Source organism: Capra hircus, chromosome 24 (genome assembly GCF_001704415.2).
Source record: "Capra hircus breed San Clemente chromosome 24, ASM170441v1, whole genome shotgun sequence".
Lineage (NCBI taxonomy): Eukaryota > Metazoa > Chordata > Mammalia > Artiodactyla > Bovidae > Capra > Capra hircus.
Window position 1 is genome coordinate 26,065,609 of NC_030831.1, and position 26,795 is coordinate 26,092,403.

The following is a 26,795-nucleotide window of genomic DNA, read 5'->3' on the forward strand; positions in this document are numbered from 1 at the left end:
TTAATTGGTTGCATAAGATCTCTTATTTCATAGTTAGTATTGCCTTTTGGGGACTTCCCTGATGGTCCAGTGATTAAGAATCCACCTTCCATTGCAAAGGATGCAGGTTCGATCCCTGGTCAGGGAACTAAGATCCCACATGCTGAGGGGCAACTAAGCCACTGAGCCACAACGAAGATCCAAAGTATCACAACTCAGACCCAACATAGCCAAATAAATAAATAAATAGATTTTTTTAAAATATTGCTTTTTGGGAGTTAGGTATTCTTTTTGTTAGAAAGATAAATGATTCTGGAAGGTCTAAGAAAGTAAAAAATCACACAGTATACCACTACTTGGAAATCACCATGGTTGATATTTGGAGAAATTCTTCCAGGACTTTTTTTTTTTTTTTAACACATATACAAGTTGTAATTTTTTTAACCAAAAAGAAATCATATTATAACATGCCATTTGATAATTTGTTTTTTGCAGTGATTATTGGGGTAAAATTCCATGTCAGTGAATACATAAAGACATCGTATATTTTGAAGGTTGCCTTATGTGTCACTTTAATAGATGTCTTCCATTCAGGGCATCAGGATACTAGGATAACAGAGAACTGACAGGTTCTGTGATTTAGATTCCCCCTTGTCTCTCTTCTCTCTCTCCTCTGCTTCTCCTCCTTCCTTCTCTCTCCTTTGATGTTCTCTTCCACCTATTCCTCTTGTCCTACCTGATGTTGTCTTAGGTTTGACTGAGAATCAGGCTAGTTCAGTATCCTGCTTCCTCTCTGAGCTATAATCAACCCAGTAACCTAATTTTAACTGGAAGATAGAGTGAGTCCTAGTGGGGTTCTGCTCATAACTCAGTCAGTGATGTGGCAGTAATTTTCCACTGTATCCACCCTAGTTTCTGCCTACTTAAAAGTCTGCCAGGTTAGTATTGGATGTGTGTGGTATGAAAACACCCTCTGGAGGATGGACCCAAATTACTGACTCTTTTTGTTAATTAATTAAGCAGGAGGCTATTAAACTGGGGTGGCTCTGATGCTCTGGTGTTGAGGCAAGCAAACCGAGATCTAAGCCTGTTAATGCCTCAAGGATAGCTGTGCACAGATAGTCCACTAGGCTTTAGGCTGTGCTTGTGCGTGTGCTCAGTTGCTTTAGTTGAGCCCAACTCTTTGCAGCTCCATGGAGTGTAGCCCCCCAGGCTCCTTTGTCCATGGTATTCTCCAGACAAGGCTACTGGAGTGGGTTGCCGTGCCCTCCACCAGGGGATCTTCCCAGGGATCGAACCTGTGCCCCTTGCATCTCCTGCAGTGCAGGTCTTTACTCACTGAGCCACCTGGGAAATCTCAGGCTTTAGACGGCAGCACCAATAATTTCCTAACTTCGCTTTTGCTTTTTCTCTATAAAAGCTTTCCCCCAGCCTCTGTGGGCAGAGTGTTTCTCACTGCTTACAGTTTGGTGATACCTGATTCGAATCAGTTTTTGTTCAAATAAATTCTAAAATTTTAATATGTTTTAGTTTATCTTTTAACAATTCATTTACTCAATGCCTAAAACTTCTCTTGAATCACCTGATATTATTTTGCCAAATTGCCCTGGTTTTGCTTAAACCTTGCTGTCACATAATTATTCTTCTGACTGGGAGAATATTGATGTCTGTGTTGAACTATTCCTAATACTGTCTTATAGAAATCTTCAGAAATTTTTGCTTATGTGGCCCTAATGTTTTTTAAAAAATGATGTGCTTCTTCAAAATTTTCTAAAAAATTTAACCTAATTTTTTGTTTTAATTTATTAAATAAATAATTTAATTAATTAGACAATTAATTAATTAACTTAATTAATTTAACAAAAAGAATCAGTGCTTTGGGTCCATCCTCCAGCAGGTATTTTCATACCACACACATCCAATATTAACTTTGCAGACTTTCAAGTAGGCAGAAACTAGGGTGGATACAGTGGAAAACAACCTAAGACATCTAAAAAATTTCATCATGAGTTTAAATAGCTGTAAAGGATGGAATTTAAGAATATTGTAAATGTTGATATTTTGAAATAAAACTGTTACACTGCTTTTTAAATATAGCCAGTAGAATCCAAAAGTTGCAGTCATTTGATGCCAAAGAACCCATCAGCAAAATGAAAAGACAAGTACTAAATGGGAGAAAACATTTGTAAATGATATGACCAATGAGTCAATATCCAAAATATGTAAATAGCTCATACAAGGCAACATCAAAACCAAAACCCAATTGAAAAATGCAGAAGACCTGAATAGTCACTTATCCAAAGGACATTCATATGGCCAACAGGTACTTGAAAAGATGTGCAGTATCATTAATCACGATGAAATGAGAAATGCAAATTAAAAACCGTAATGAAATATCAAGTAACACCTGTCAGAAGGACTATCATCAAAAAGACCACAGATAACAAATGTTGGCGACGATATGGAGGAAAGGGGACCTTAGTACACTGTTGATAGAAGTGTAAATTGGTTCAGCCACGGTGGAACAAAATGTGGAAGTTTTTCAGAAAACCAAAAATAAAACTATCATATGACCCAGAAATGCCACTCCCAGTCCCTGTGCCCTAGTTGATGAGTTTCCTGTCTTCCTTTTTTTTCTCTGGAGGTCCTTACAATAAATGGTGTTAACTTTAGTAACCTGAATAGGACCTTTTCTAGCAATGTAAAAGTGCCAAGGAAACTAAAATGTATGTGCCTATGCTAATCTCCAAGAATATGATGAAAACTCAGATGGGGTAAAGAGCTCACAGGTTAAAAGAGGGAGGAAAACAGACAAGAAAAGATACCGGAATATCATATACGCTATAAAAGAAGGTTACAACATTGGCTCATTTCGGGAAAGGGGTCCGTTTTGGAACTGTAGATTGAGTTTGGGACATGTGATAATGGGTTCAATCACACTGTACCCCTTATGGTACATTTATGAATCATTTATGCCCCCAGTTTTATTTATAAAATGAGGATATCTCTATTTATCTTTCAGGGTTTTTGTTATGTGTGTGAAATAACTCTGTTATCTGTAGGATGTTTTGCTAGTGGAAGGTGGTGAAATGGGATGGCAGTGACAGAGCAAATACCAGAGACTGACCCCTTGGTTGTTGTCTCAATTTTTAACCCTCAAACTCACTTTGAAACTCACAGCCCCATTGAAGTTGCCTGTTGCATATAAGTGGGAAATACGGTAAAGTGACTCGGTAAGAAAGACAAATTAGAAACTAAACCCATGCATTCATTCACAAAGTTTTATAGACAAAATATTATGTGACACGCATTATCTTTTGTGTACAACTTCCAACCTTTTATGATGTGTATATTTCAGGGAGAATAATAGGATATGTAATATTCTCTAGCCAACTAATTTTTGGCAAATTGCTGGAGTTTTTTCTGGGTCTAGTTTTGTTTTAAAATACTTTCTAGTAGAGGGAAAATGATGATTTTATATATGATATGGAGAATCTAAGTCATACATGTGCTGATTGCAGTGTTGAAATACATATTACTCTGTTTCATGCTAAGTGTATTTCAAGCAGTAGCCACAGAATAAGGCTATTTTTCACCTATATAACTTATCTTTTTAAAGTCAGTTTTCGAAGTCATTTGCACACCTAGGACCAATTTATTAATAAGCAGTTCTCCCCTGAATAAGACTTGTAAAAATAATTGAGGAAAGCAACTGCTGTTCTGAGGGAGATGCCAAGTTCAAGCCTAATTATACCACTTTTGTTTGTAATTGAAGGTATATTAAGTAGTGGCATTTTCGTTTGGAAGCCATATAATTTTCTGTGTAGAAAGGCAGGCCAAACATTTCTCAGGCAGGTAATATCTGAAGGTTTCACTCCAGTCCCTCCTCTGACAACTTTGTCATCAGAGTTGCTCTCTGTGAGTGGAGAATTCCAACCTCGATTCCAAGTGGGAGAGAAAAGGAAACATCACAGCAGCTCAAACAACAGGTTCATTCCTTTACAAGGATTCTTCTCTGGATGCTAAAGTATAGACAAAAGTCATCCAGAAGTTCTCTAAAAAAGAGAAATGTCTTTGAAAGAGGGAGAGCGTCATAGAGTCTCAAGAGCCATGAAATATTTTGAGAGCAGGACTTTTATGCTACAACTGGACAGGGAGATATTATTTAGAAGGCTATTAAAATTGTAGGTCCTCTGTTCGTGGGATTTCTCAGGCAAGAATGCTGGAGTGGGTTACCGTTCCCTTCTATAGGGAATCTTCCCAACCCAGGGGTAGAACCCGTGTCTCCTGCCTTGCAGGCGGATTCTTTACCACTGAATCACTAGGGAAGCTCTGATATATCATAGAATGGAACATTTATTTTTTTAGTTCATCATGAAGTCTGCAGGTATTTGAAGGCAAAAATACATTTTTTCCCACTGGGGGGGTTAAAATGTATAATTTCTTAGCCATTTATATTAACAAAAAATAATAAAGATGAGGTTTGCTTCTATGTAACCTTTGGTGTGATGAAGACATTTTTTAATGCTCTATAACAAGCAGTACTTATACCAGTCATTTAAGGCTGTCTAGGGAAAAGACTCTGATGCTGGGAGGAATTGGGGGCAGGAGAAGAAGGGAACGACCGAGGATGAGATGGCTGGATGGCATCACGGACTCGATGGACGTGAGTCTGACTGAACTCTGGGAGTTGGCGATGGACAGGGAGGCCTGGCGTGCTGCGATTCATGGGGTTGCAAAGAGTTGGACACGACTGAGTGACTGAACTGAACTGAACTGAGGGTATTCTGTTTAATACAGGTAAAAAAACCAAATCAGATAATGGTTTTTTTTTTTTTCCCTTCTATCTTATACTTCTAGAAATTTTCCTGTCAATTATATAAATAAAAACAAAATTCGGTTCCACATATCATAATAGCATTGTTTTAAGTGAGAGATTGATAAGTTAGTTCTAAATATGTTTTAAAATCTTGATGCTTGTTTTCAGCTTACAGTGAGATAGTATCTATATGCTTTGCCACCAACCTTTCTGGTACTTTCCAAGAACCAGAATATTTTATTGTAATGTTTACATTTTATATATAGCACAAATGATCACCATAGGTGTATGAAAATTCTTATCTGATAAAAGCTATGTGCCTGTTTTTAATGATTTTATCAACTTGGTAAAATATATCCTCTCACAGCTAATAACTGCCCTGCTTTAAGGTGATTCCTTCCTAATAAAACCTATAGTAGTAGTGTTACTTGCTCAGTTGTGTCTGACTCTTTGTGACCCCAGGGACTGTAACTCACCAGGCTCCTCTGTCCATGGGTTTCTCCAGGCAAGAATACTGGAGTGGGTTGCCATTTCCTTCTCCAGAGGATCTTCCTGATCCAGGGATTGAACCCAGGCCTCCTGCATTGCAGGCAGATTCTTTACCATCTGAGCTATAGAGAAGTCCAATAAAACATATAATTCAAAATTTAAAAAAACCATGTAATTCATAGCATGACTTCTAGCTTTAGATTCTACAACCAAAGTTATGAAAATAATATTCAGGAGCCAGTTATGATTTGCAGAGTTTCTGCACTGGAAGAAACTTGGTGACATCATGTCTAACTGTGTGTCCAGATGTGGGGCACAGTGAGGCCTTGCGAGGCTGGGTGCCTTGGCCAAAGGCACGCAGCCCCTTTGAGGGGAAGCTGTGACTCAACCTTGGGGCTTCTGAGTCTCAGTTCAATGTTGACTACACCTTCCCACCCTGGTTTGTTTTATAGAAGTACATGATGAGCAGCACCCTTAGAAAGAAGATGCCAAAGGACTCCTGTGGTATAATGAAACACCCTCTTGTATTGTAGAGTTTGGGGGTACCTTTTATAGGTTAAGTCAGTCAAAATCTTGCTTAAAGTACTTTTTGTGGTAGATGACACAGAGGACCGTCTCTGAGAGGCTGCCACACCCTCGTTAGTGTAAGCTGCAGTGATGCTCCAGAGAGCCTTTGATTTAGTTCATGAAAAAAGGTCAGAGTTCAGGTTCAGGAAATGAAAGATAACTTGTTGTTGTTTAGTCACTAAGTCGTGTCCGACTCTTTGTGACCCCATGGACTGTAACCCTCCAGGCTCCTCTGTCCATGGGATATCCCAGGCAAGAATACTGGAATGAGGTACCATTTCCTCCTCCAAGGAATCTTCCTGACCCAGCGATCAAACCCAAGTCTCTTGCATCACAAGTGTATTCTTTACCATTGGGGCTTCCCTGGTGGTTCAGATGGCAAAGAGTCTGAATACAATTCATGGGGTTGCAAAGAGTCGGAAATGAATGAGTGACTAACACTTTCCTTTTGCTTGCTCAGTGGCCGCTGGGAAGCCCGAAAGACAAGTAGGCATGCCTGTTTTCCACAGCATCTATAATATTGTATTGATTGTCCTTAAACATTTCTTGAATTTATTCCAATGTTGAAACATGCTAGAAGTTTTTACTTCCCAATTCCAAAAGTTATTAATTGATACGTTAAGGAATCTATTAGAAATGCAAGTCTTTAAGTCTATCACCATTATTAAGAAATGTAAAACACAAATACTTTAGTGGGGAGTAGGGAGAAATTTGGGTGTCCCTTGTGGCTCAACAGTAAAGAATCCACCTGTAGTGCAGGAGCCACAGAAGATGCGAGTTTGATCCCTGGGTCAGAAAGATCCCCTGGAGGAGGGCATGGAAACCCACTTCAGTATTCTTGCCTGCAGAATCCCATGGACAGAGGAGCATGGTGGGCTACTGTCCATAGGGTCGTAAAGAGTCGGACATAAGTGAAGTGACTTAGCACGCAGGCATGCTGGGAGAAATTTAGTATCAAAAACTCCAAAATTACTAAGGATAATAAATCAATACTACCAAAAAGAGATCCTGAGAATCTGGAATATAATACTCTTTCAAGATCAAGAGAAGAAAGATGAACTCTTCAGTTAACAATATTGTCATAAAACATGCTGTGCATAGAGGAATAGGAGGCAAAATTTAGTGCTCAAAAGTCACCTTTAAACTCTTGATACATGCGATCAGTTTTTCTTACAGAAACGAAAAGTTTTTCTGAGTCAAAATATGCAGATAACCCACAGAAGTGTAACAAGAGGTCATACTGATGATTCTTGATTTCCGTTAAAGATAAAGTCAGAATGTTCCCTCTTCCTTTAGTGGAATAAATGAACAGTGATCATTACAGCAGGGCATTGCAGTTCTATTTGGAGTTTTTCAGTTTACACATACTTTTCAAAAATTGTCATTTTGTACTCTGTCTTCCAAGCTCAGAGAATGGAATGTTCTACCGGTGTTCCCTTCCAAGCTTGGACTGTGTGCCCTTTGGCAGCGTCGGGCTCCTGCACCACTTTTGAAGTCCATAGAAACGTGAACTGCATAAGGACAGTGCCAGCCAGACCAACTGTACAATGATTCCTTATCTTCCCCGCTTGGCTGCCTTCTGCCCTTTTGAGCTGACATTCACATGAGTCTCATATAACACCACTGCCTGAGAATAGGGTGGAAATCATTTACCAAGCTTACGTTGCAGCACCACTGCTGACATTCCTGGGAAACTGAGGTGCAGCCAACTATAGGTATTTGGCTTTATTTGCTTGGGAAAAAAAATCCCTACAATTTCCAACAATTCTCTTCTATCTTTCCACTTATTTTTTAACTGTTTTGACCGAATTGTTCTGTCACTTGACCAATAATAGATTTAAGTCTAGTCTAATCTAACTTATTTTATTCTCAAATAGACTTTTCTAGTTGAATTGACAGTTGTTTGATGAATTAACTAACCTGATCTTTGTTCCTCTAAGGATCTGGTATTAGGAGCTGCCTAATCTCTTTCTAATGGGCCTCCTTAGTGGTTCAGTGATAAGGAATACACCTGCCAATGCAGGAGATGCGGGTTCCATCCCTGAGTTGGGAGGATCCCCTGGAGAAGGAAGTGGCAACACACTCCATTATGCTTGCCTAGGAAATCCCATGGACAGAGGAGCCTGGCGGGCTACGATCCATAGGGTTGCAGAAGAGTCAGACACGACTTAGCGACTACACAACAACCGCAACAATCTCTTTGAAGGCTGGAATACTCACTATGTGTTATGAGGGTTGGAGGAAAGTAATATAATATCCAAAATGCCATGTTTACACTGAAAAAATAGATCATGTAATTGTTCCCTTCTTGGACTGTAGGAATGCCTTAATAATTCCAGAAAGGGTTTCTCTTCATGGCATTCATTTTTCTTTAGTCATTTCTGAGGAAAAAATTCCTATGACTTAGATATTTTATAAGTAATTGCAGGCATAGTTAACATTCTTCCACATTGAAACAAACTCTCAGGGAAATAACTGTTTAAAAGAAATGGGGTTGATCGACTTTACTTCCCTAGAACCCATTTACATTGAGAATTTTGACAGCAATCAGTCTGATTTAAGTCTAAGTAAAAGAAAATAGAAAAATAATTGCATTTCTGATTATAAATTATAAAAACATTCCAGAAGTTTATCTGAATTAGAGTCTGTCTCTGATGTCATTTAGGTCTAATTCAACCAGATTCTCACCCTGCTTCTCTATGGCATTTATCCAGCATGCAGAGTCCTTTGAAGTCCCAGAGGCTAGACTCATAGAACTCCCTTGGCAGGAAAAGGTTTAAAAATGGAGCAAATCCCAGGTAGAAAGTCCAAGGGCTGACCCAGGAGGCAAGGCCTCGGGTCTGTACTTCTTTCCCAGGTCTTTAGATTCTACTTACCGTTAAAATGATCAGAAGGCAAATGTTCCTGAAAAGGAGCCAGTCCATTCCTCTGGGTCTCTCTTGCACGGGCAGTGAGATTTGATTTGAGCCTGGTCCTCGTCCTGAATTCGGCTCTGGAAAATGTGCTTTGAAATGCCCTTTGAGGAGGGCCTGGGTGATGACTCTGCTGCTCTCTGGGCCAAGGGATGAAGATGTTCTATAATGACTCTGTTTCCCCACCCCGAACTCCTGGGCTGGCCTGAAGGACGGGCATTGCCTGGGTTCTGGGTAACAGCATAGACACACCTTGATTCTTATTGCAATGAAACCCTTTGTTGGGCACCAAAGAAAAACCCTACAGAGTGCGGACAAGATTTACAGGGAAGATACCCAATGAATAATAAATTACTCACAACATGAAAAATAATTAAAATGCTAGGGCCTGTCATCATGCTGAATGAAATTAGTAGGCTTCTTCTTACTGCCAACATTGTAAAAGCAAAATTACATATACTCACACACGTACATATACACACGCACATGGTCACTGCAGAGTCAACTTCAAGGACTGACACTTTGAGCACAGGACATTGTGAAAAGGTACCAGGCCTAAGTAGGGAAACAGACAGAATAATGGAATTCTCATGTCTTAATTCTAGTGATTCTTCCCTTGCTCCTAAAGAAGTCCTGTTGTTGAGGTGCATTCTTCAATTTTAAAGATCTTCTAAAAATAAAGTTAAGACAAAGAAATGCTTGAGTTCACTAGAATATTTGTTTACACGATTTAGCATCTTCTTAGTATACAGTCAAACTAGTGTGGTATAACATTAATTAAATTGTTCTAAGGTAACCACAGTACAGAGTGTGTTTATCCCTCATGGCATTTCTGCTGATAAAAAAGTATATAACATGGCTGAGGAACACCTGTTAAGTCCTCATAACGATGTATCGAGAAGCCGAAATTGGAAATCTAAGAACTGAAGGGGAAGAGAGCAGAGCAACATCTGGTTATTTCTGAAAATCATTTTCCCCTTTTCATTTCTTTCTTCTCCTTTGTTTGTCTGGGTTTAGAATAGGTATAGTTTTCTCATGAAAAAAACTGCTAGCTGGCATCAACTTTCACAAACATAAAAAGAAAATGTTAAACGTTCTCTAATTGCTAGTAGGTGTTGTTGGAGAATTTTAAAGGGAGACTGTGTCTTGTCTTCAGAAACAATGCAGAAGCAATCCCTACTCATGGAATGTATTCCAAATAACACTTAGTCTCTTGAGAACCTTAGTTTAGCATTTTTGGAAGCACAGGATAGAATCTAGGCAGTTGGAGGGCTGGCATAGTATTCTAAAGTGAAGAGAAATGAGTGATATGTTAAAGGTATTGGTGGGACAGAGAGCAGGAAATTATACTTAAGCAACGTTAAAAAATGAATTGTTACAAAGAGACAGTATTTGGATGTATCTGCCTAGGCTAACCTATGCATCTGGGTGTGTTAGTTGCTTGGTCATACCTGACTCTTTGCGACCCCGTGGACTGCAGCCCACCAGGCTCCTCTGTCCATGGGATTCTTCAGGCAAAAATACTGGAGTGGGTTGCCATGCCCTTCTCCAGGGGATCTTCCTGACCCAGGGATCAAACTCAGGTCTGCTGCATTGCGGGCAGATTCTTTACTATCTGAGCCACCAGGAAAGCCCCTAAACAGGGGACACTGTGGCTGCCTAGGCCGGAAAATGAACCCAGACCTCCTGTGTGAAAGGTGAGAATTCTACCACTGAACAACCTATATCTGCTTAATTCAAGTATATAGAAGATGACCTGATAAAGCAGGCGTGTGGATTGTGTTTTAAAATACATCTTTGAGTGGCTCTTCAGAATGTACAAGACTAATGCACATACCTTCATGGGGTGGATATTAACCAACTGTTTAATTGTATGCTAGATTAGTCTTTAAACCAAGAATTATGGAAACCTGGGGGCAGGAGGAGAAGGGGACGACAGAGGATGAGATGGCTGGATGGCATCACCGACTCGATGGACTTGAGTTTGAGTGAACTCCGAGAGTTGGTGATGGACAGGGAGGCCTGGAGTGCTGTGATTCATAGGGTCACAAAGAGTTGGACACGACTGAGCGACTGAACTGAACTGAACTGATGCTTGAGTAAATAAGCATTCAGAGCATTCTCTTGTAACGTTTTTATATCCAACTGAGCTTTCATCCTTCTTCATTTGCATAAATTTTTGTCCAGAGGTTTGAAATATGACAATTGTATCTACCATAGAAAAGTTTTCTTTTATAGCTACGTCAGAACAACATTAAATTATTTTTTACTCTTTGAGATATATCCTCTCTCAATGGTGCCAGTGAGCTTAGGGCTTTTGGAATGCACAGCATTTTCCCCTTTGTTTTTCTGAATATCAAAGGTGCAAATGATGCTGTTGCTTGAGATTATTTCTAAGAGAAAGGGTGATAAGAGATGGTTCTCTCCAATCTGGCTTCCCAGAGACCTTTTTATTGGCTATAATTACACTATGACCTTGTTTTTATTTTTGTATGAAGGATTTGACTTAGCTTGGAATAAAGAAGGACAATGAGAATTTGCATTGTGTCAGTGAGTGGGGTTATTCCTCGGCTAACTGTGGCATTATTTCCACCCCTAGAAACATACCACCAACAGCTCTGGAGATGGTTTGTGTCTTGTGGAAATGTAATGTGCAATATTGCTTGAATTTGAATTGTGAAAACACAGGAGAAGAAAATAAAGTGTCTCAAATAAATGGAATTTCAGGCTTAAAAAATATATGACTGACACCTTCTTTCTATGTTCTACCAGTTTATCATGGCCCATATACCAGTTCTTTTTTGGTGTCCACAGCAAAAGGAGAATATGAGAGGATGGTAGAGAGTTATGGGAGCTTCACTGCTTCCAGTACCATGCTCTGGACCAAGAGGCAGGAATAAATGTGGGAGATCTTTGATTGCAGTGAGAGTCACTACAGAACAGTAGCGAATGGGAGAGGCCAGCAGGGATTTATGGTTTTGAATCCTGGGTCAGTCCGAGTTTAAGAAGGAACTAAAGGATCAGGGAGAAGTCAGTGGCTATCATGATGGTTTTATTTCTATAACAACTTCCAAGCAGGCTCTGAGGTAACCTCTAATGGTGTATTATACTAAGATCATCATACGAAAACTGACCATTGTTTAGCCAGTTAAAGGAATTTTTTTTGTTTTATTTTAGTTAATATTGAATCATAATAATTTAATTTGCCAAAGCAAATTAATGAAACAAGTTTAGATACCTATGAGTTATTGTTTTTCACAAGGAGAAAATTATACTTTTCCCTTGGAGAAAAGTATGGAGATATTTTACAAGGATTTCCTTCTTTTGTTTATAACATTGTTGATTGATTTCTTCTGAAATACAGAATTTTCTATCTGAATTGCTATTCATAGGGTGAATTTCAAAGAAAAGAAACAATAAGCAATAGAAATAAGGGCTACATTGTGGCTCAGACAGTAATGAATCTGTCTGCAATGCAGGAGACACGGGTGCCATCCCTGGGTTGGGAAGATCCCCTGGAGAAGAGAAAGCTACACACTCCAGTACTTTTCCTGGGAAACCCCATGGATAGAGGAGCTGGTGGGCTACAGTCCATGGAATTGCAGAGTTGGACGACTGAGTGACCAACACTTTTAAGCCACTTTTCAGTAATGGTAGATATATGAAGGCAAAATAGAAAAGAGTTGACGGCTGAATGTTACCTTTCTTTTTAAATGAGAGGTTTATTGAGGTATAATTCATATACTGAAGAATTTAGTCATTTAATGTGTATAAGTAAATACATTTTTTGGTATATTTACCAATGTGTGCAACTTTGACCATAGTCGGTTTTTTTTTTAATTTAAATTTACTTTTAATTGGAGGTTAATTTATTAAAATATTGTGTTGGTTTCTGCCATATATCAACATGAATCAGCCTTTCTATGTTGTAGAGTTGACCAAAAACTATTGAGTTTACCACCTAACTCTGTAAATGGAAATTTTCAAGTTAAGCGTGCCCTACTATTAATGTTTGAAATCAAACCAGTAGTATTTCATTTCCTCACATGAAAGTGTACATTGAATTTCAGGGGTGCTTTTGATATATAATTACAGTTCTTGTGCTTCTATAATATTGTCTCTTCCTGCTTCCAAAGTCATAGTATATTTTCATCCCAAACGTCATACCCTCCTAACACATAGAGAGCACTTTAATACGATTTTTAAAAAGAATGCCACAGAGGACAGCTAATTCAGTACATTCCAATACAAATTCTTTTTAGAAAAAAAAGAAAGACATCTCTACAGGCAAAGATACTATGAAAATGATGTTAGGGCAAAGTATTACATGAAATTATAGTTTAGGATAACTGGTGGATGTGATTTAAGTATCTAAGGGCAGCTTAATTTCTTGAAAACCAGTTTTAAAGGAAAGGAAATTTTAAAAGTATTTATGGTCCCAAACTATGTCAAATGCTGGAGACAAGTAGGTTCTAGAGTTGACTTAAGCAAAAGGGTTTTCATTAGCATGGGCCTAGGGGGATGGGCAAAAGGTAAACAAAGCTGTTTTGGTTTTGACCTAGAGCAGTTACTATGAATACATGTCTGTTCACTTTGAGATAATGGCATTGAAGACAAAAACCTGTCTCCTCATTAAAACCAGTTTATGTATGACAACCAGGGTGCTGGCAAACCAGGTTATTTAGTGGGTGTTCAAAATCACGGAGTTAAACATCAGCTTCCTAAAGAGTTACGTTAGTACCATAAGGATGATGTTAGTTTACACCCTAAAATCATACTTACCCACAGACAGAAGTGCCTGTTGGTTCTCTGTGACTTCATGTCCTTGGTGTGGGATGTATTCCAAACAAGGGCAAAGAATAGCGTGGCTTCTAGCTCTGTGTTAATTATTACTTACATGCTTGTTGCATGGGCTTCCCAGGTGGCAGTGGTGGTAAAGAACCCACCTGCCAATGCAGGAGACATATACTTACTGCATACTTCTCCCCACAGATGTCATTGTACTTCACCCCCCGACTCCTGGTCATCAGAGCAGTGGCAGCTGTTCCACATTGTGGTCAGTACTTATACGTCACTCTGGCTACTTTGATGGCACTGGCAGTGCCCCTCTTTGGCAAAGTTGTAATGTGTACGTAGTTTACCTTTGATGCTGTTAGTTAAGCACCAAGCAGACTCTGAATGTGATCTGGGCTCAGGTTGTTTTGGAAGAAATCCAGATATAGGAAAGTCAAAAGCTAGGCAGTGCTTTTATATATATATTTCTTGGACTACTTGCACCAAAATCATTTGGTCCATATACAAAACAAATGTAGGTTTCTGGACCCCAGATTTACTGAATCAGAATCTCTGGAGGTGAAACCTAGAATCATTTATTCTTAACAAACTTTCTAGGTAATTCTGGAGTTGCAGGCTGAAATTAAGAGTCACTGAACCGGGGTAGTTAGCCAGGACCCGTGGATAATCCAAAATGGCAGCAGAAAAACATGGACATTTTTCTAATATGGTAAGATGAGCACCTCTTCATGGGAGGGAAGTGCTATTGGCTTTTAGTGTTTCTTTTTCTGTGAAAAATTTGCTTCCTTTTTCCTGTTTGAGGTCTTAATTATGGATTTATAAACACTCTTCACATGTAAGGGAAATTAACCTCTGTCATATGTGTTGTAATTATTTTCAGCTATTTTTTTCTCTTTTGAGTTTCTCTTGGGTGTGTTTTAATTTTGAAATTGAAAATGATTATATTTTTACACTGAATAGGCAGTTTTAAAGAACCCTGCCATCTCATAGTTCCCTATTGCTGCTGTTAAGAAGTTTTCTCATGAAGTTGAGCTGGATAAGTCTCTGGGTTACCTTGAATGTGCTGTAGTGTTCTCTTGCTGCCTTTCTCATTTCTATGGAGTCAGAAAGTAAAGAGGACATCTTTAAGGAGTCTGCCTTTCAGCTTTGACTCATCTACTAACCAGTGATATGGAATGGGTTTCCTAAAAATGCTCTCTGATGATTCTTTAGCCTGCCTACATCACTAAATCTTGAAAGGCTGTGTCATTTGTTTTTAGAGAAATCTTCACAAGAGATCTAGAGGAATATCTACTGTCTCAAAACTAGAACTTCCTAGTTTGGGTCCATGTTTCAGTGTGCTTAGTGGATGTTGCATGTGTGTATGTAGGCTTTTGAAGGTAGATTGTTATTTTCAGCTATTACCTCATTTCATAGAGTTGAGTAGCATAAAAATATCTTGACTCAACTATCATTAATTGGAAATCTTCATTGTGTTCACTTTTATCACATTTGTTAGTTTTTACTGTTAGAAGTTAAAATATACTTTTATTTATTTCACATACTTTATCTCTAATTATAGCATCTTATTTGTCATGCTCATAGAATTACCTATTTACAGTTAAGGTCAATGTGCTATGCCAGTGTGGCATATTGAAATGGGTAAAAATTTACATATGGTTCAAATTCCAGAATTTTTTTTTTTTAATTCCAGAAATTTTATAAACTGGGTTTGTTTCCATGAGTGAGTTAATTTATCTCTGTAAATAGCAGATTCCTTACCTATTTCTTTCCCTTGTAGATTTTAGGACATTAAATTAGATATATGTTTATAGAAAAACTAGCACTCAGTGCATTCTCTTTGAGTGGTATTCATTCTTTCATGATTTATAGAGTGTATATATCTTTAATAGATTTGACATTTATTAAAACTTTTGGCATTAGGTGTAGATATATACTGTTTTTTCTATAAACTAGTATTCAGTTTCTAGTGTTACATATTAAATGTGATTTTATTATTTTTTTCTACTCTAGGTTGTAACACATTAATTTCTAACAATTTTGTATGTGTTTAAAATTTTGTCCTATATAGTTAGTTTTTAATCCTCATCTTGGTTTTAATAATTTTAGAAATTCATTATATGTCTTAAAAATATGGCTTATTATTCTTACTGTGTGAATAATAATGTTTTAGACGGAGAGCTTTTAGGTTGTTAATAATGAGTATTGCAAAGAGAAGTCCAGCCAGATAGTTACTCAAATAGGACCTATAAATTACCTAACTTGGCCTGAGTTCTCCATTGCAGTTTACATCTGTGTTTTCTAGGGTCACATTTATTTTTGTCTTTATATTGGAAACAGATCAGTTTTCCTGGTGATAGATGTTCAATAATCATGTTTATAGAAGACAATCTATAAAGTAGATTATTAACTTATGAGTTTGTAGTGGGGGGATTTTTGCCTTGGTAGGAAAACTGTAAAGTTAATTTTCTCTCTCCAGGTGCCCTCTACTTGTCCTAGCATTTAAGTTACCAACCACAAAATTGTTTATTGATCATTAATAGAGTGCAACGGAGAAGGCAATGGCACCCCACTCCAGTACTCTTGCCTGGAAAATCCCATGGATGGAGGAGCCTTGTAGGCTGCAGTCCATGGGGTTGCTAAGAGTTGGATATGACTGAGCGACTTCACTTTCACTTTTCACTTTCATGCATTGGAGAAGGAAATGGCAACCCACTCCAGTGTTCTTGCCTGGAGAATCCCAGGGACGGGGGAGCCTGGTGGGCTGCCGTGTATGGGGTCGCACAGAGTCGAACCCGACTGAAGTGACTTAGTAGAGAGCAAAGATGGATAGATATTTTGACATGCTCTTCACCTAAGCAGCAGGGGTATCTAGTAAAATATTCTTCCCATGTGAAAGAAATACCTTTGTTTTTTCTCCCAGAGAACAGCATATGAAAAGGTATGAACGTCTACATATATTTGATTTCACCTGTCAGATGATCACTGATACAAGGATTCTCAGAGCACTTCTCTATTACTATCATGATCTTTGTCATATGAAGAAAGCAACATTCTCATTGCAGTTTTTTGGACTCATTTTTCAGATATTTGAAAAATAGTTATATTTGGAAATGAACTATTTTTCTTTCATTAACCACTTAATTTTAACCACCTGCTATTAAGGTCTAAATTTTTATATATCTAATTTTTCCCCAAATGTATTTAAGACATTTTAAGGAAAGGTACATTTTACAATCTAATGAATTATATTGTTCCTTGCAAGACATCATCATGCCAAAGAATAATTTCAAAAGAGAATTTCTGGTGGGAACAGTGGAATTTGACACGCTCTGTGATGTAATCTAGGGGCTCAGTTCTCATACAGACTGTCAAGGCGAGAATGGATTTTAGAAAAACTGAAGTGTGAATGAATTGCATTTATTCATGTATCCAGAAAATAATTATTGAGTTTCTGCTTGTCACTATGCTGACCTCTCTGCATCACACATTAATTCAAGGCTTATTATTTAATTGCTTCCATATTCAAATAATGACAATAGAAATTTCAATGTACATTTTTCAATAAGCTAAGTGCAAGAATATGTCTTCAAAATAGAGTAAATGATCATGTTGTCTTTAGAAATAAGTTGTTTGAGTGTTGGGACTACATACACAGAAAATGATGAATTTAAATGACTCATAGCCCTTGTTTTTGACAGTGAGTAGACATCAAAACTGATTATCTATCAAGGTCACTCCTAAATGGGTAACAGTAAAGCTAAGTCATGTATTATAAGAGAATGATTATATGTCTATACACTTTACAGGGACAAGCATCTAATTAATATAAATGATATAATATCATAAAGGTACAAGTTAATGACAAGGGGGACCTGAAGACTTTCCTATTTTACTTCATTGGATTTTATTATCCACTCTGTTGCTATATTAACTCATGATCATTCTTATTTACAGTGGAATGTTCAAGAAAGGCCTGTCAAATCAGAAAATTCTGAGGTTTTGTGTCACATATTTTATCAGAGAGTGCTCTATAGAGGGTACCAGTGTTTGTGACAGATCCCTCAGTACCCTCTGCATATATTGCCCTCATTCCTAGGATAGTTTACCTTTATGGTGCAAGTACCACGCCAGCTCCCAGGGTTTTCCCCAGGAGGGATTTTCCCTTCCCAGACATGCTGAGCTTCAGTTGTCCATGATGATTCCTAGCTTTTATTGCCTGCTTTCCCTCCTCTCTTTCATCTCACCATTTCCTACCTGTGGTTCCTCCTCTCCATCCTTTCCCTACAGATTACCCTCACATCCTCTCTTAAGGTCTACTTCTGGGTGAAACCAATGGAAAATGTGATTAAAATAAACCAAGAAGCCTGGAGGAGTAACTTATCAAGCAGAAAACAGGCATACGTTTGGAAAGAGATATCTATTAATTTGAATGCAGCAAAGTATTTTCCTTTGAAAAATGTGACCAATTCCATTGTGGGTCCCACCGGATAGGAACTTTTATTTATTTATGTGTTTATGACTGTTCTGGATCTTCGTTGCTACGGGCTTTCTCTAGTTGCGCTGTTCGGGCCTCTCGTGGCAGTGCCTTCTCTTGCTGTGGAGTGTGAGCTCTAGGTGCATGGGCTTCAGTAGTTGTGGCTCTCTGGCTTCGTTGCACCATGGCATGTGGGATCTTCTTGGACCAGGGATTGAACCCATATCCCCTGCATTAGTAGGCAGATTCTTAACCACTGGACCACAGGAAAGTCCCAGATAGGAACTTTGATAAGAATTAGAGCCTGAGATTTTGAGCAGTTGCAGGAAAGCTCTAGAGGCAGGGGATTTCGTCCCTAGGCTTTACATAAGGATGGCTAGGACACAGGCACAGAGCAGACTGGGATATCCCAAGTCTGGCATAATTAAGCTTGGTTTGTAAAACTAGAAAAAGTTAGCCTCCCAGAGTCAGCTGGAGTTTGTATTATTTGAACTCAGTCACCAAGTCCATGCTAAGAAACTGGCCTGTTCAAAATTTTTGGCCAGTATTTTCCTTTTATATTTATTATACTTGAGTTCTTTCAAGATACTTTATAGTGGGATTTTAATTTACTGCTCAGTGCTTTCCAGTTTCTTTTTGCATGTTGCTGTTAAACTGTTTAGGGCTTTTGGTTTATTTTTGTCACTTGTTTTTCTACCAAATTGTATGGTCAAACCAGGTACTAGGACTCCATGGCGTCACAAAGAGTGGGCAAAACTGAAGCAACTTAGCACACATGTACACATGGAAGAGCTGGCAACAGGTGATCTTTTAAAAATACAAGCCTGATCAGAGTACTCCTCTGTCCAGGCTTTCCAGTGGCTCTCCATGTCACCGAGGAAGTCAGAATTCTTACAATGACCTGTGAGGTCAAACTCCATCCCACCCCTGGTACCTCTCAGATTTCATTTCTCATTGCTTTCCTTCTTTCACTCCACATGCAGGACTCTTCTTCTTCCTTGAATCCCCCAAGCCACATGCCTACCTCAGAATGCTCGCAACTTTGTTGTCCCCTCGGCCTGTGTCTGTTGTCCCCTGTGCCTAGATAGACGAGGAGGGAAGTGAAGCTGGCACATGCGGATAAAGTGGTGGGAGTCCAAAGAGTAATGAAGTGGAGGAATCGCAACAATTGGAATTTGTCAGCAAGTGAGCTGGGAGGATAAGGAGAAATTGAAAGAGAGGCATTTGAGGTCCTGCCATGCTGGGTTATGATGAGGAAGCAAGTGACTGAGGAAGCTGGAGGAGTGGAGGTGTAGGAGCTGAGACTGTGGGGTACCGAATGCTTCATCCATGGAGTTGGAGAAGCCACAGAAGACAGAGGGCCAGAGTACAAGAGTCTTTAGTAAAAGTGGGAATGTTATAAAGAGGTCAGTAAAATAGCACAAGAAGAGAGGGAGGGAGAGATAAGCAGATCCCGTATGTCTGAAAAGGGGAAGATGATAATGATGAAGATGATAATGTTTTGAAAGTGGCATTGGAAAGCAAAAAGGAGATGTACCTCAATAAAGATGATGATATGATAATAAAGGCATGATTTTAAAAGTAAATAAGAAAATCTACTTAAAAGATATAAAATGCTGTAACAAAAAAATCAGAGTATGAAAGAAAAAGGTGAAAACATAAAGATGCTTAAAGTATCAAATAAAAGCTTAAAATGCGTTATTGATCATTGACTTAGTTACATGATGCTGCTTAAGGCTGTGTTCTGATATAACTGAGTAGCATTCTAGAGCGAGGGTTCCTCAGTAAACATGAGAAGAAATGAATTAGGAAATCAAAAGTAAAAAATTTTAACAGCATGAAAATAAAATGATTTCTTCCCTTATATGGACTGCAAATTATAACTAGATTTGATAACTCCTAATTATTCTTTATATGTTGAAACCCATCCCCACCTTGCAATTCAGAAAAGATAATGAAGGCATATGAATCATTTTATTGCTGTAAACATAACTCTTTAGAAATTACAAACCAACTTAAAATAGCCAACAGATAACCATGCAAGGAATTAGGACCCAAACAATCCCAAAATATTTGTACTGAAAATGGAACAAAAGCACCTTGTTATAAACATCACCCAAGATGAATATTAGAGTTTAAAACTAGTTGTAAAATAGCGAAAGAAAAATAAGTTAGACTAAGTACAGTTTGATGATAAAGTGTTTAGTAATTCAAATATAACAAAATGGAGGAATGTAGACAACTAAGCAATAGCTTATTCATTGTTTTAAAATTATTTGATGGAGAATAGATTGATCCACTTATGCTTTCATCCTAACATGATTTGAATAACTTAGAACTGGAAGACAAATTCTCTTTCATGGACCCGTGTATTCTAATACAATGTGAAATAAGTCTTACAAACACCAGGAGTCCCTCAAAAGTTAGAATTGATTAAATAGGCATGAGGAAATGTGGCAATTCCTTCAAAAGTTCGTTCTGGGTTTCATATGTTTTTCTGAAAAAGTGAGGGCCGTTTTAGCCAAGATTAAAACACCTTTAAACTCCTGCTAAAGTCAAAGGCTGTCATATATGTTATACCCTGACTAACATTCAAATATTGGTATAAACTTAGAAATGAATTGTATATGTAGCAACTTAAAACATCCAGAATGGATATGTAATTTTTGAAGCTATATAATTAAAATTGTGTCAAAACAGTACATTGAATAAAGATTATGAGGCTAAAAACTTTATACAAAAATGTAGAGCAGATGTCCAGATGAAGGCCTATAAATGACCCCTAATAGATACTTTTTCTATAAATTTTTCAGTGCAAATATGGTTATATCAGGCAGGCTAATACTACCTAGCAGATGTATTTGAAATTCAGTGTTAAAATTAGCTCAAAATGGAGAGTAGGATGTTTTGTAAATATTAAACACTTTATTTTCAAACTATATATACATAACATATAAATAACTCTTTCTTCCTTCTCTTTTGTTAGGAGCAAGGTGATCTGAGACTCAGCTTGCAATATGGGGTTGAAATATAACTATTCATTTATAAAGATATTTTCATATCTTTACATCTATGGAATGATATAAGGTATATGAATTAGAGTAAAGCATCTAAAGAGAAGGATTAAATTCTTCCTAAAGGCTGATCATTTAAAAAAATTACATGCCTTTAAATGACTTAGAATGGTTGCTGTCTTAAAAAGATTGTTTTAAAATTTAGGGATAAAGAATTAGAACATCAATGTGTAATCCTGAAAAAAAATTTTATTTTGAAATTATCTTCCTAGGAAGATTGATGACTAACACTGCCATTTTTCTCTTTTATCTCCCATAATTTTATGTAACTAATGGATCTTAATAACAATAGTTATTAAAGACAGTTACTCTGGCATTTGTTAGATTATCTAAAAAATGCCTCTGGAAGATATCAGGAGTCTTAAGAAAATACTTCTGTATGATATGTCATATCAAAGTGACAAATACTAGCAATTAATTAATAATTATTTTTATTTCTTCAAACTCCTGGATCTAGGCATACTCAAGTATGCTTTATTTCTGGAAAGATTACCCATTATTAATGGAAACTCTAAATGAGAGAAATAAAAGAAAGACTCCCTGTGAATGATTTTATTTACACCTCTGCATTTTGGCATGCTAAAGACTATCAAAATGTTACATAGTCTACAGAGTCAATATAAGATGTATATTGTAGATTTGAAAATATTGATATCATTTGCTGTAACATAGAGCAAAATAGCTCTGGGTAAAATAATTCACTCACAATCCCCCTTTGACAAGTGTTGGAAGTCCAATAACTATTTGATCTTATAACACTCTGGAAAATTAAGTAATTGGGGAAGACTAATCCTTAAAAGATTTTTGTCATATCTAGTTTCACATTAGTGAGCACATATTAACACTGAATTTAGAAAAGAGAAAAAAATGCCTCTACCATACAATAGTAAATTTACCTCTAAGAATGCTTTGATTCTATTCAGAGATTTTTTTTAAACAGGTAACATTATATAGCAAATTCACAGAAATGACTTACCATAAATAGCATGTTACTAAAATATTGAAATTATAAAAATATATCATAATATATAATTTGGAAACTATTTGTAAATTGGAGCATAGATAATCCAAGAGCTTATGACAAATCAAGAATGTAAAATTTAGGCTAGTGAGAAAATTCAGTTTGAGGGTGGAATAGAATAAGAAAATGATTTATCTAGTACAACTTCACTCATGTTAACACAATATCATCAACTCTGTTAAAAGTTCCTAGTTGACCTCTTCAAAATAGCAGCAGAAGGTTGTTTTAAAAAGTACGAAACTTAGTTAAAACCAATAGTATGGTATTAATTTACTGAAACATTCTAGCTCCCCCCATTAAACATTTTACATTTTCTAAAAACAATTTTTTTAGATCCCATTCAAATAATCTCCCCAAAGCATAACTATACTGCAGGCTTTTTCTCACAGCTCCTCCCAAATCCTTTAACTTAGAAAATGTGTAATAAAGAGCTGGAAATATAAAGGAATAACACTAAAAACACAATCTGAAAATGCAATCCTCTGGTTCTTTGGAAGATAATTTACCACTAGTGATGACAACCGTGTCAGGTGTTGCTTGCTTCAGTCAGAGAAGTACACCTGGTAGGTTCTCCTTTATTAGGTCAGAGTCACAGTGGTAAAGGGAGAAATGAGTGTGATACCCTGCAACCTCACCAGTATACAATATTCATCACTATCGCATCTACCACTAAACACAAACTAGAATCAGAGAAGTCCTTGACTCCATAGGAACTGTAGCTGAAGCTCCAGCGCAGGATCCAGGCTCACACAGCACCAGTTCACCCCTAGTCAGTCTCACTCTGTTGTCACTCTTTCAGGGAATTTCCCTCCCAGGAAACATTTCCTAATTTGAGGTTTGTTTCATCTAATGCCGTTATTAAGGTGGGAGTGGCTGGTCGCTTCTGGACTTGGATGTGTAGCCAGGTTTTTACTCTTTAATGGTTAAAGTGAAAGTGAAAGTGTTAGTAGCTCAGTTGTGTCCCACTCTTTGCGACCCCATGGGCTGTAGCGCACCAGTCTCCTCTGTCCATGGGATTTTTCCAGGCAAGAATACTGGAGTGGGTTGCCATTCCCTTCTCCGGGGATCTTCCTGACCCAGGATCGAACTCTGGTCTCCAGCATTGCAGGCAGATTCTTCACCCACTGAGCTGAGGGAAGCCCTCTTTAATGGTTAACCCTGGTCTAAATATGTGGTTGAGTTTTTATTTATATCATCTGTGACACTGACCAGACCAGGCATTTGGGGCACATTTCAAATTCTTCCCACATACTTGAGTGTCTATTGCATGTTTACTTGTCTTTAAATATTGCCTGAGCTATATGAAATTTCAAAACCAAGCAAGGAGAATGATGAACATTGCCATCTTAAGGTCAGTGTTCTGTTCCACGTGCTGGAGATACACTAGAGGCCACACAAACGCACAGAAGACCCTACAGGCACAAAGAAGCCCCTGTCTCAAGTTTTAGTTCATGGTCATGATTGCCTTAGTATTAATATACAAAAAAAAAGTTATAAAGGCTCAGGAGAGCTCTTGCCCAATGGCACTGTTTCCATCGATTTTTCTCATTGTGGTGTCTCACCTTGTGCCACAATTTTCTTAGCACGTGGTTGTGCATCCTAAATCACATTGTTAGTTTTGTGGTGATGGGAATTAAACCTAAATCACAACGATGGTGAAAAAAGCATGCTGGGGTCCCTGGCTACTTGGTATACTGAACTGTACTGTACTTTGTGATTCGACTCCGGGTTGTGGTAGGGGAGGCGGAACCGAGCGTGTTGCTAAAGTGATGCTCAGAGGAACCCCTCAAGTGGCCGATGGTGGCTGTGCCCCCCAGGCTGCTACTCAGGCCCGCGCCACCTCCTAGGCTGCCCAGCCCGATGCCGCCACCACTTCCTCCACCGGCACTGCCCAGCAGGCTGCTGCTGCCGGTGATGCCGGAGCCGGAAACTACCCTCTCGGTCACAATCACGTTGTGGGTGTTCGATAACTCAGGGTGCATGCTCAGATTGCCCACTATGCCGGAAGTTGGCTGGATCACTCTTTCCGTCACTACTACATTCGAAGACTGCCTAGGATCAGGGATGGTCAGAGTGGTGGGCAGACTTGAACTTGGTGCTATTACCCTTTCTGTCACTATCACGTTTGACCCGTCTCTCAAGTCAGGCATCTCTAGCATCCCCTGCAAGTCAGCACCGGAGATCGGACCGACTACCCGCTCTGTCACTACCACGTTTGATGCGTGTCGGTTATCGTGAATGTGGACAGCGGGCTTCAGAGTGCCCGAGGAGGTGTAAGACTCGGTCACGGTGACATTACCATAGCCCAGAGGATCAGGAATCGGCGTAGGGTGCTGTACCCCAGGTCCCGAGGGGTAGGTGTTCTCAGAGATGACGGTGGTGGTGCCGAAACGTGGGGAAATGGGTGGGTGTCCACCACCAGTGGGCTCTGTTCCCTGCGGAGGGCAGACCGGCTCAGTGCTGTCCGGTGGCCAAGAGGGATCAGAGTCTGGAAATGGCTCAACGTCTTTTCCCAGGCTGATGTCTGCCAACTTCTTAAACTTCGGCCCCAGTGTATCCAAGAAGCTATCATCCAAGTCTTCTCCAATGAAGCTACAACAGCCCACAGAGCCCGCAGGGGAGCCTGCACCTTCAATATCGTAGATGAGCAGACAGTCATTGGATGGGCGTCCTTCGTCTTCATCCGCATAAGCATATGCTTTCTGAATTTGTAGATGAAAGAGAAAATGGAATGATGAATACATTTTTGATAGCAATAGAGGTCTTTATCATTATTTCTTCTTCCAGGGGTTTACCAGAAAACTACACGTAAAACAAAATTCTAACATCTTCCAGAGACCCTTGTTGTTTAGTTGCTAAGACATGTCTGACTCTTTGCAAACCCATGGACTGTAGCCCACCAGGTTCCTCTCTCCATGGGATTTTCTAGGCAAGGATACTGGAGTAGGCTGCCATTTCCTTCTCCACAGACTCTTTAGAAGTCGTTGTGTAATTACTTAAAAGAGTTTGGTTAGAAATTACCTCAACTGTAATTTTGATAATATATTTTGATATTTATTTAGATGGACTTTTTCACGTTGGTGCACTTTGGACACAAAATCATGAAAAGAATCACATGAATTATTTTTCAACCAACTTAGAAGGACATACTTACACAGAACTTAAAGTATGCCAGAATTGTGTATTTTTTGGATTTGTTTAAAAGACACAGTTTATAGTTGATTTGGGTTCATTTGGGATTGTAGTTGTCTTCCTTCAGATGAAGTAAATATGGTGATTTATTTCAATGTGGTTTTTAAAGCAAGAGAAGAGGAGAATTTGACCTTGGGTCTATGCTACTTTGAGGTTCAAAATCGAAGGTGACCAAAGACAGTTCTTAAAAATGGAACTTCTGTCAAGTCAAAGTGAAAGCACACGGACGTGTGTGCTTTTATCTCATCTCTCTTGTCTGCGATACTGGATTGCAAACTTTCAGGTTAAACAGAAACACCTAGCAAACCACTCATTGTGCCATTTCAACTCAGAATTATGTTTTGAGTCCTTACTGTTTGCCAGACACTCGATTAGGAAGTTCGCAATAAAGTAATGAGCAAAACCAGGTAAAGTCCCTTTCTCATAGGGCTTACATTTCTGTAGGATGAACCAGAAAATAACACATAAAGGTATCTGTCAGAAGGTGCAGAGTAAAGGAATAGAGAGATGGGGTTTCTCTTTCAGACAGAGTGGTCAGGGAAAGCATCTCATAGAGTGATGTTTGTTCAGAAACTGGAGTAAAGTCACTGGGAGAGTAAAGCAGAGAGAGAGAGGGTTCTGGACAGAAGGAACTACAAGTGCAAAAGTTTTGAGGCAGAAATTGTACTTTTCATGAAAATAATATTCATGTGTAGGGACACAGATAAGAAATATGCCTATAGATTTCAGCAACAGTTTTCTTATTATTTGCTACTATTTGAAAGATTTTTACTGGTATTTCAGTTCAAAATATCAGCCACTGGGTTCAGTCCCTGGGTCGGGAAGATTCCCTGGAGAAGGAAATGGCAACCACTCCACTATTCTTGCCTGGAAAATCCCATGGACAGAGGAGCCTGGCAGACTACAGCCCATGGAGTCAGACATAGACACGACTGAGCGACTTTTTCACTGTTTTTCTGATTAGGAGAGTTAATGAAGGTGTTTTAGGCCAGGACGTATAAGGACATAAAAGTATGAGAGACAGTCTCAGAGGTAAGAAATTTTTGAAGGTTTAAGTGCCCTATGGAGTATGCTACAGCTAAGTCGCTTCAGTCGTGTCCGACTGTGCGACCCCATAGACGGCAGCCCACCAGGCTCCTCTGTCCATGGGATTTTCCAGGCAAGAGTACTGGAGTGGGGTGCCATTGCCTTCTCCACTATGAAGTATAACTAAGGGCAATTCTGTCTCTACCTGGAGATAGAAAAATTAATTCTCTGTGGTTCTTAGAATATCCTAGAAGTGTACTATGGCTCTTGGGCCTACTCTTTCTTTTTTTAAAAAAATTTTATTGGAGTATTGTTGCTTTACAATGCTTTTGTTAGTTTCAGCTGTATAGCAAAGGGAATCAGTTATATGTGTTTATATATATATATATATATATATATATATATATATATATATATATCCCCTTTTTAAAATTGCCTTTACTCT

General features: G+C 38.5%; 2 protein-coding genes across 2 annotated transcripts in view; both read right to left on the minus strand.

Annotated features, from left to right (window-relative positions):
- The window catches only part of DSG4 (desmoglein 4), a 40,178-nt gene extending 31,400 nt beyond the window's left edge, over window positions 1-8,778 (minus strand). Inside the window, 1 exon segment of the mRNA NM_001314293.1 lies at window positions 8,731-8,778. Coding sequence (NP_001301222.1) covers window positions 8,731-8,778 — 48 coding nt within the window.
- Window positions 19,993-26,795, minus strand: part of DSG1 (desmoglein 1) — a 44,713-nt gene continuing 37,910 nt past the window's right edge. Inside the window, exon 16 of the mRNA XM_018039432.1 lies at window positions 19,993-24,834. Coding sequence (XP_017894921.1) covers window positions 23,815-24,834 — 1,020 coding nt within the window. The 3' untranslated portion in view covers window positions 19,993-23,814. The remainder of the gene's footprint in view (window positions 24,835-26,795) is intronic.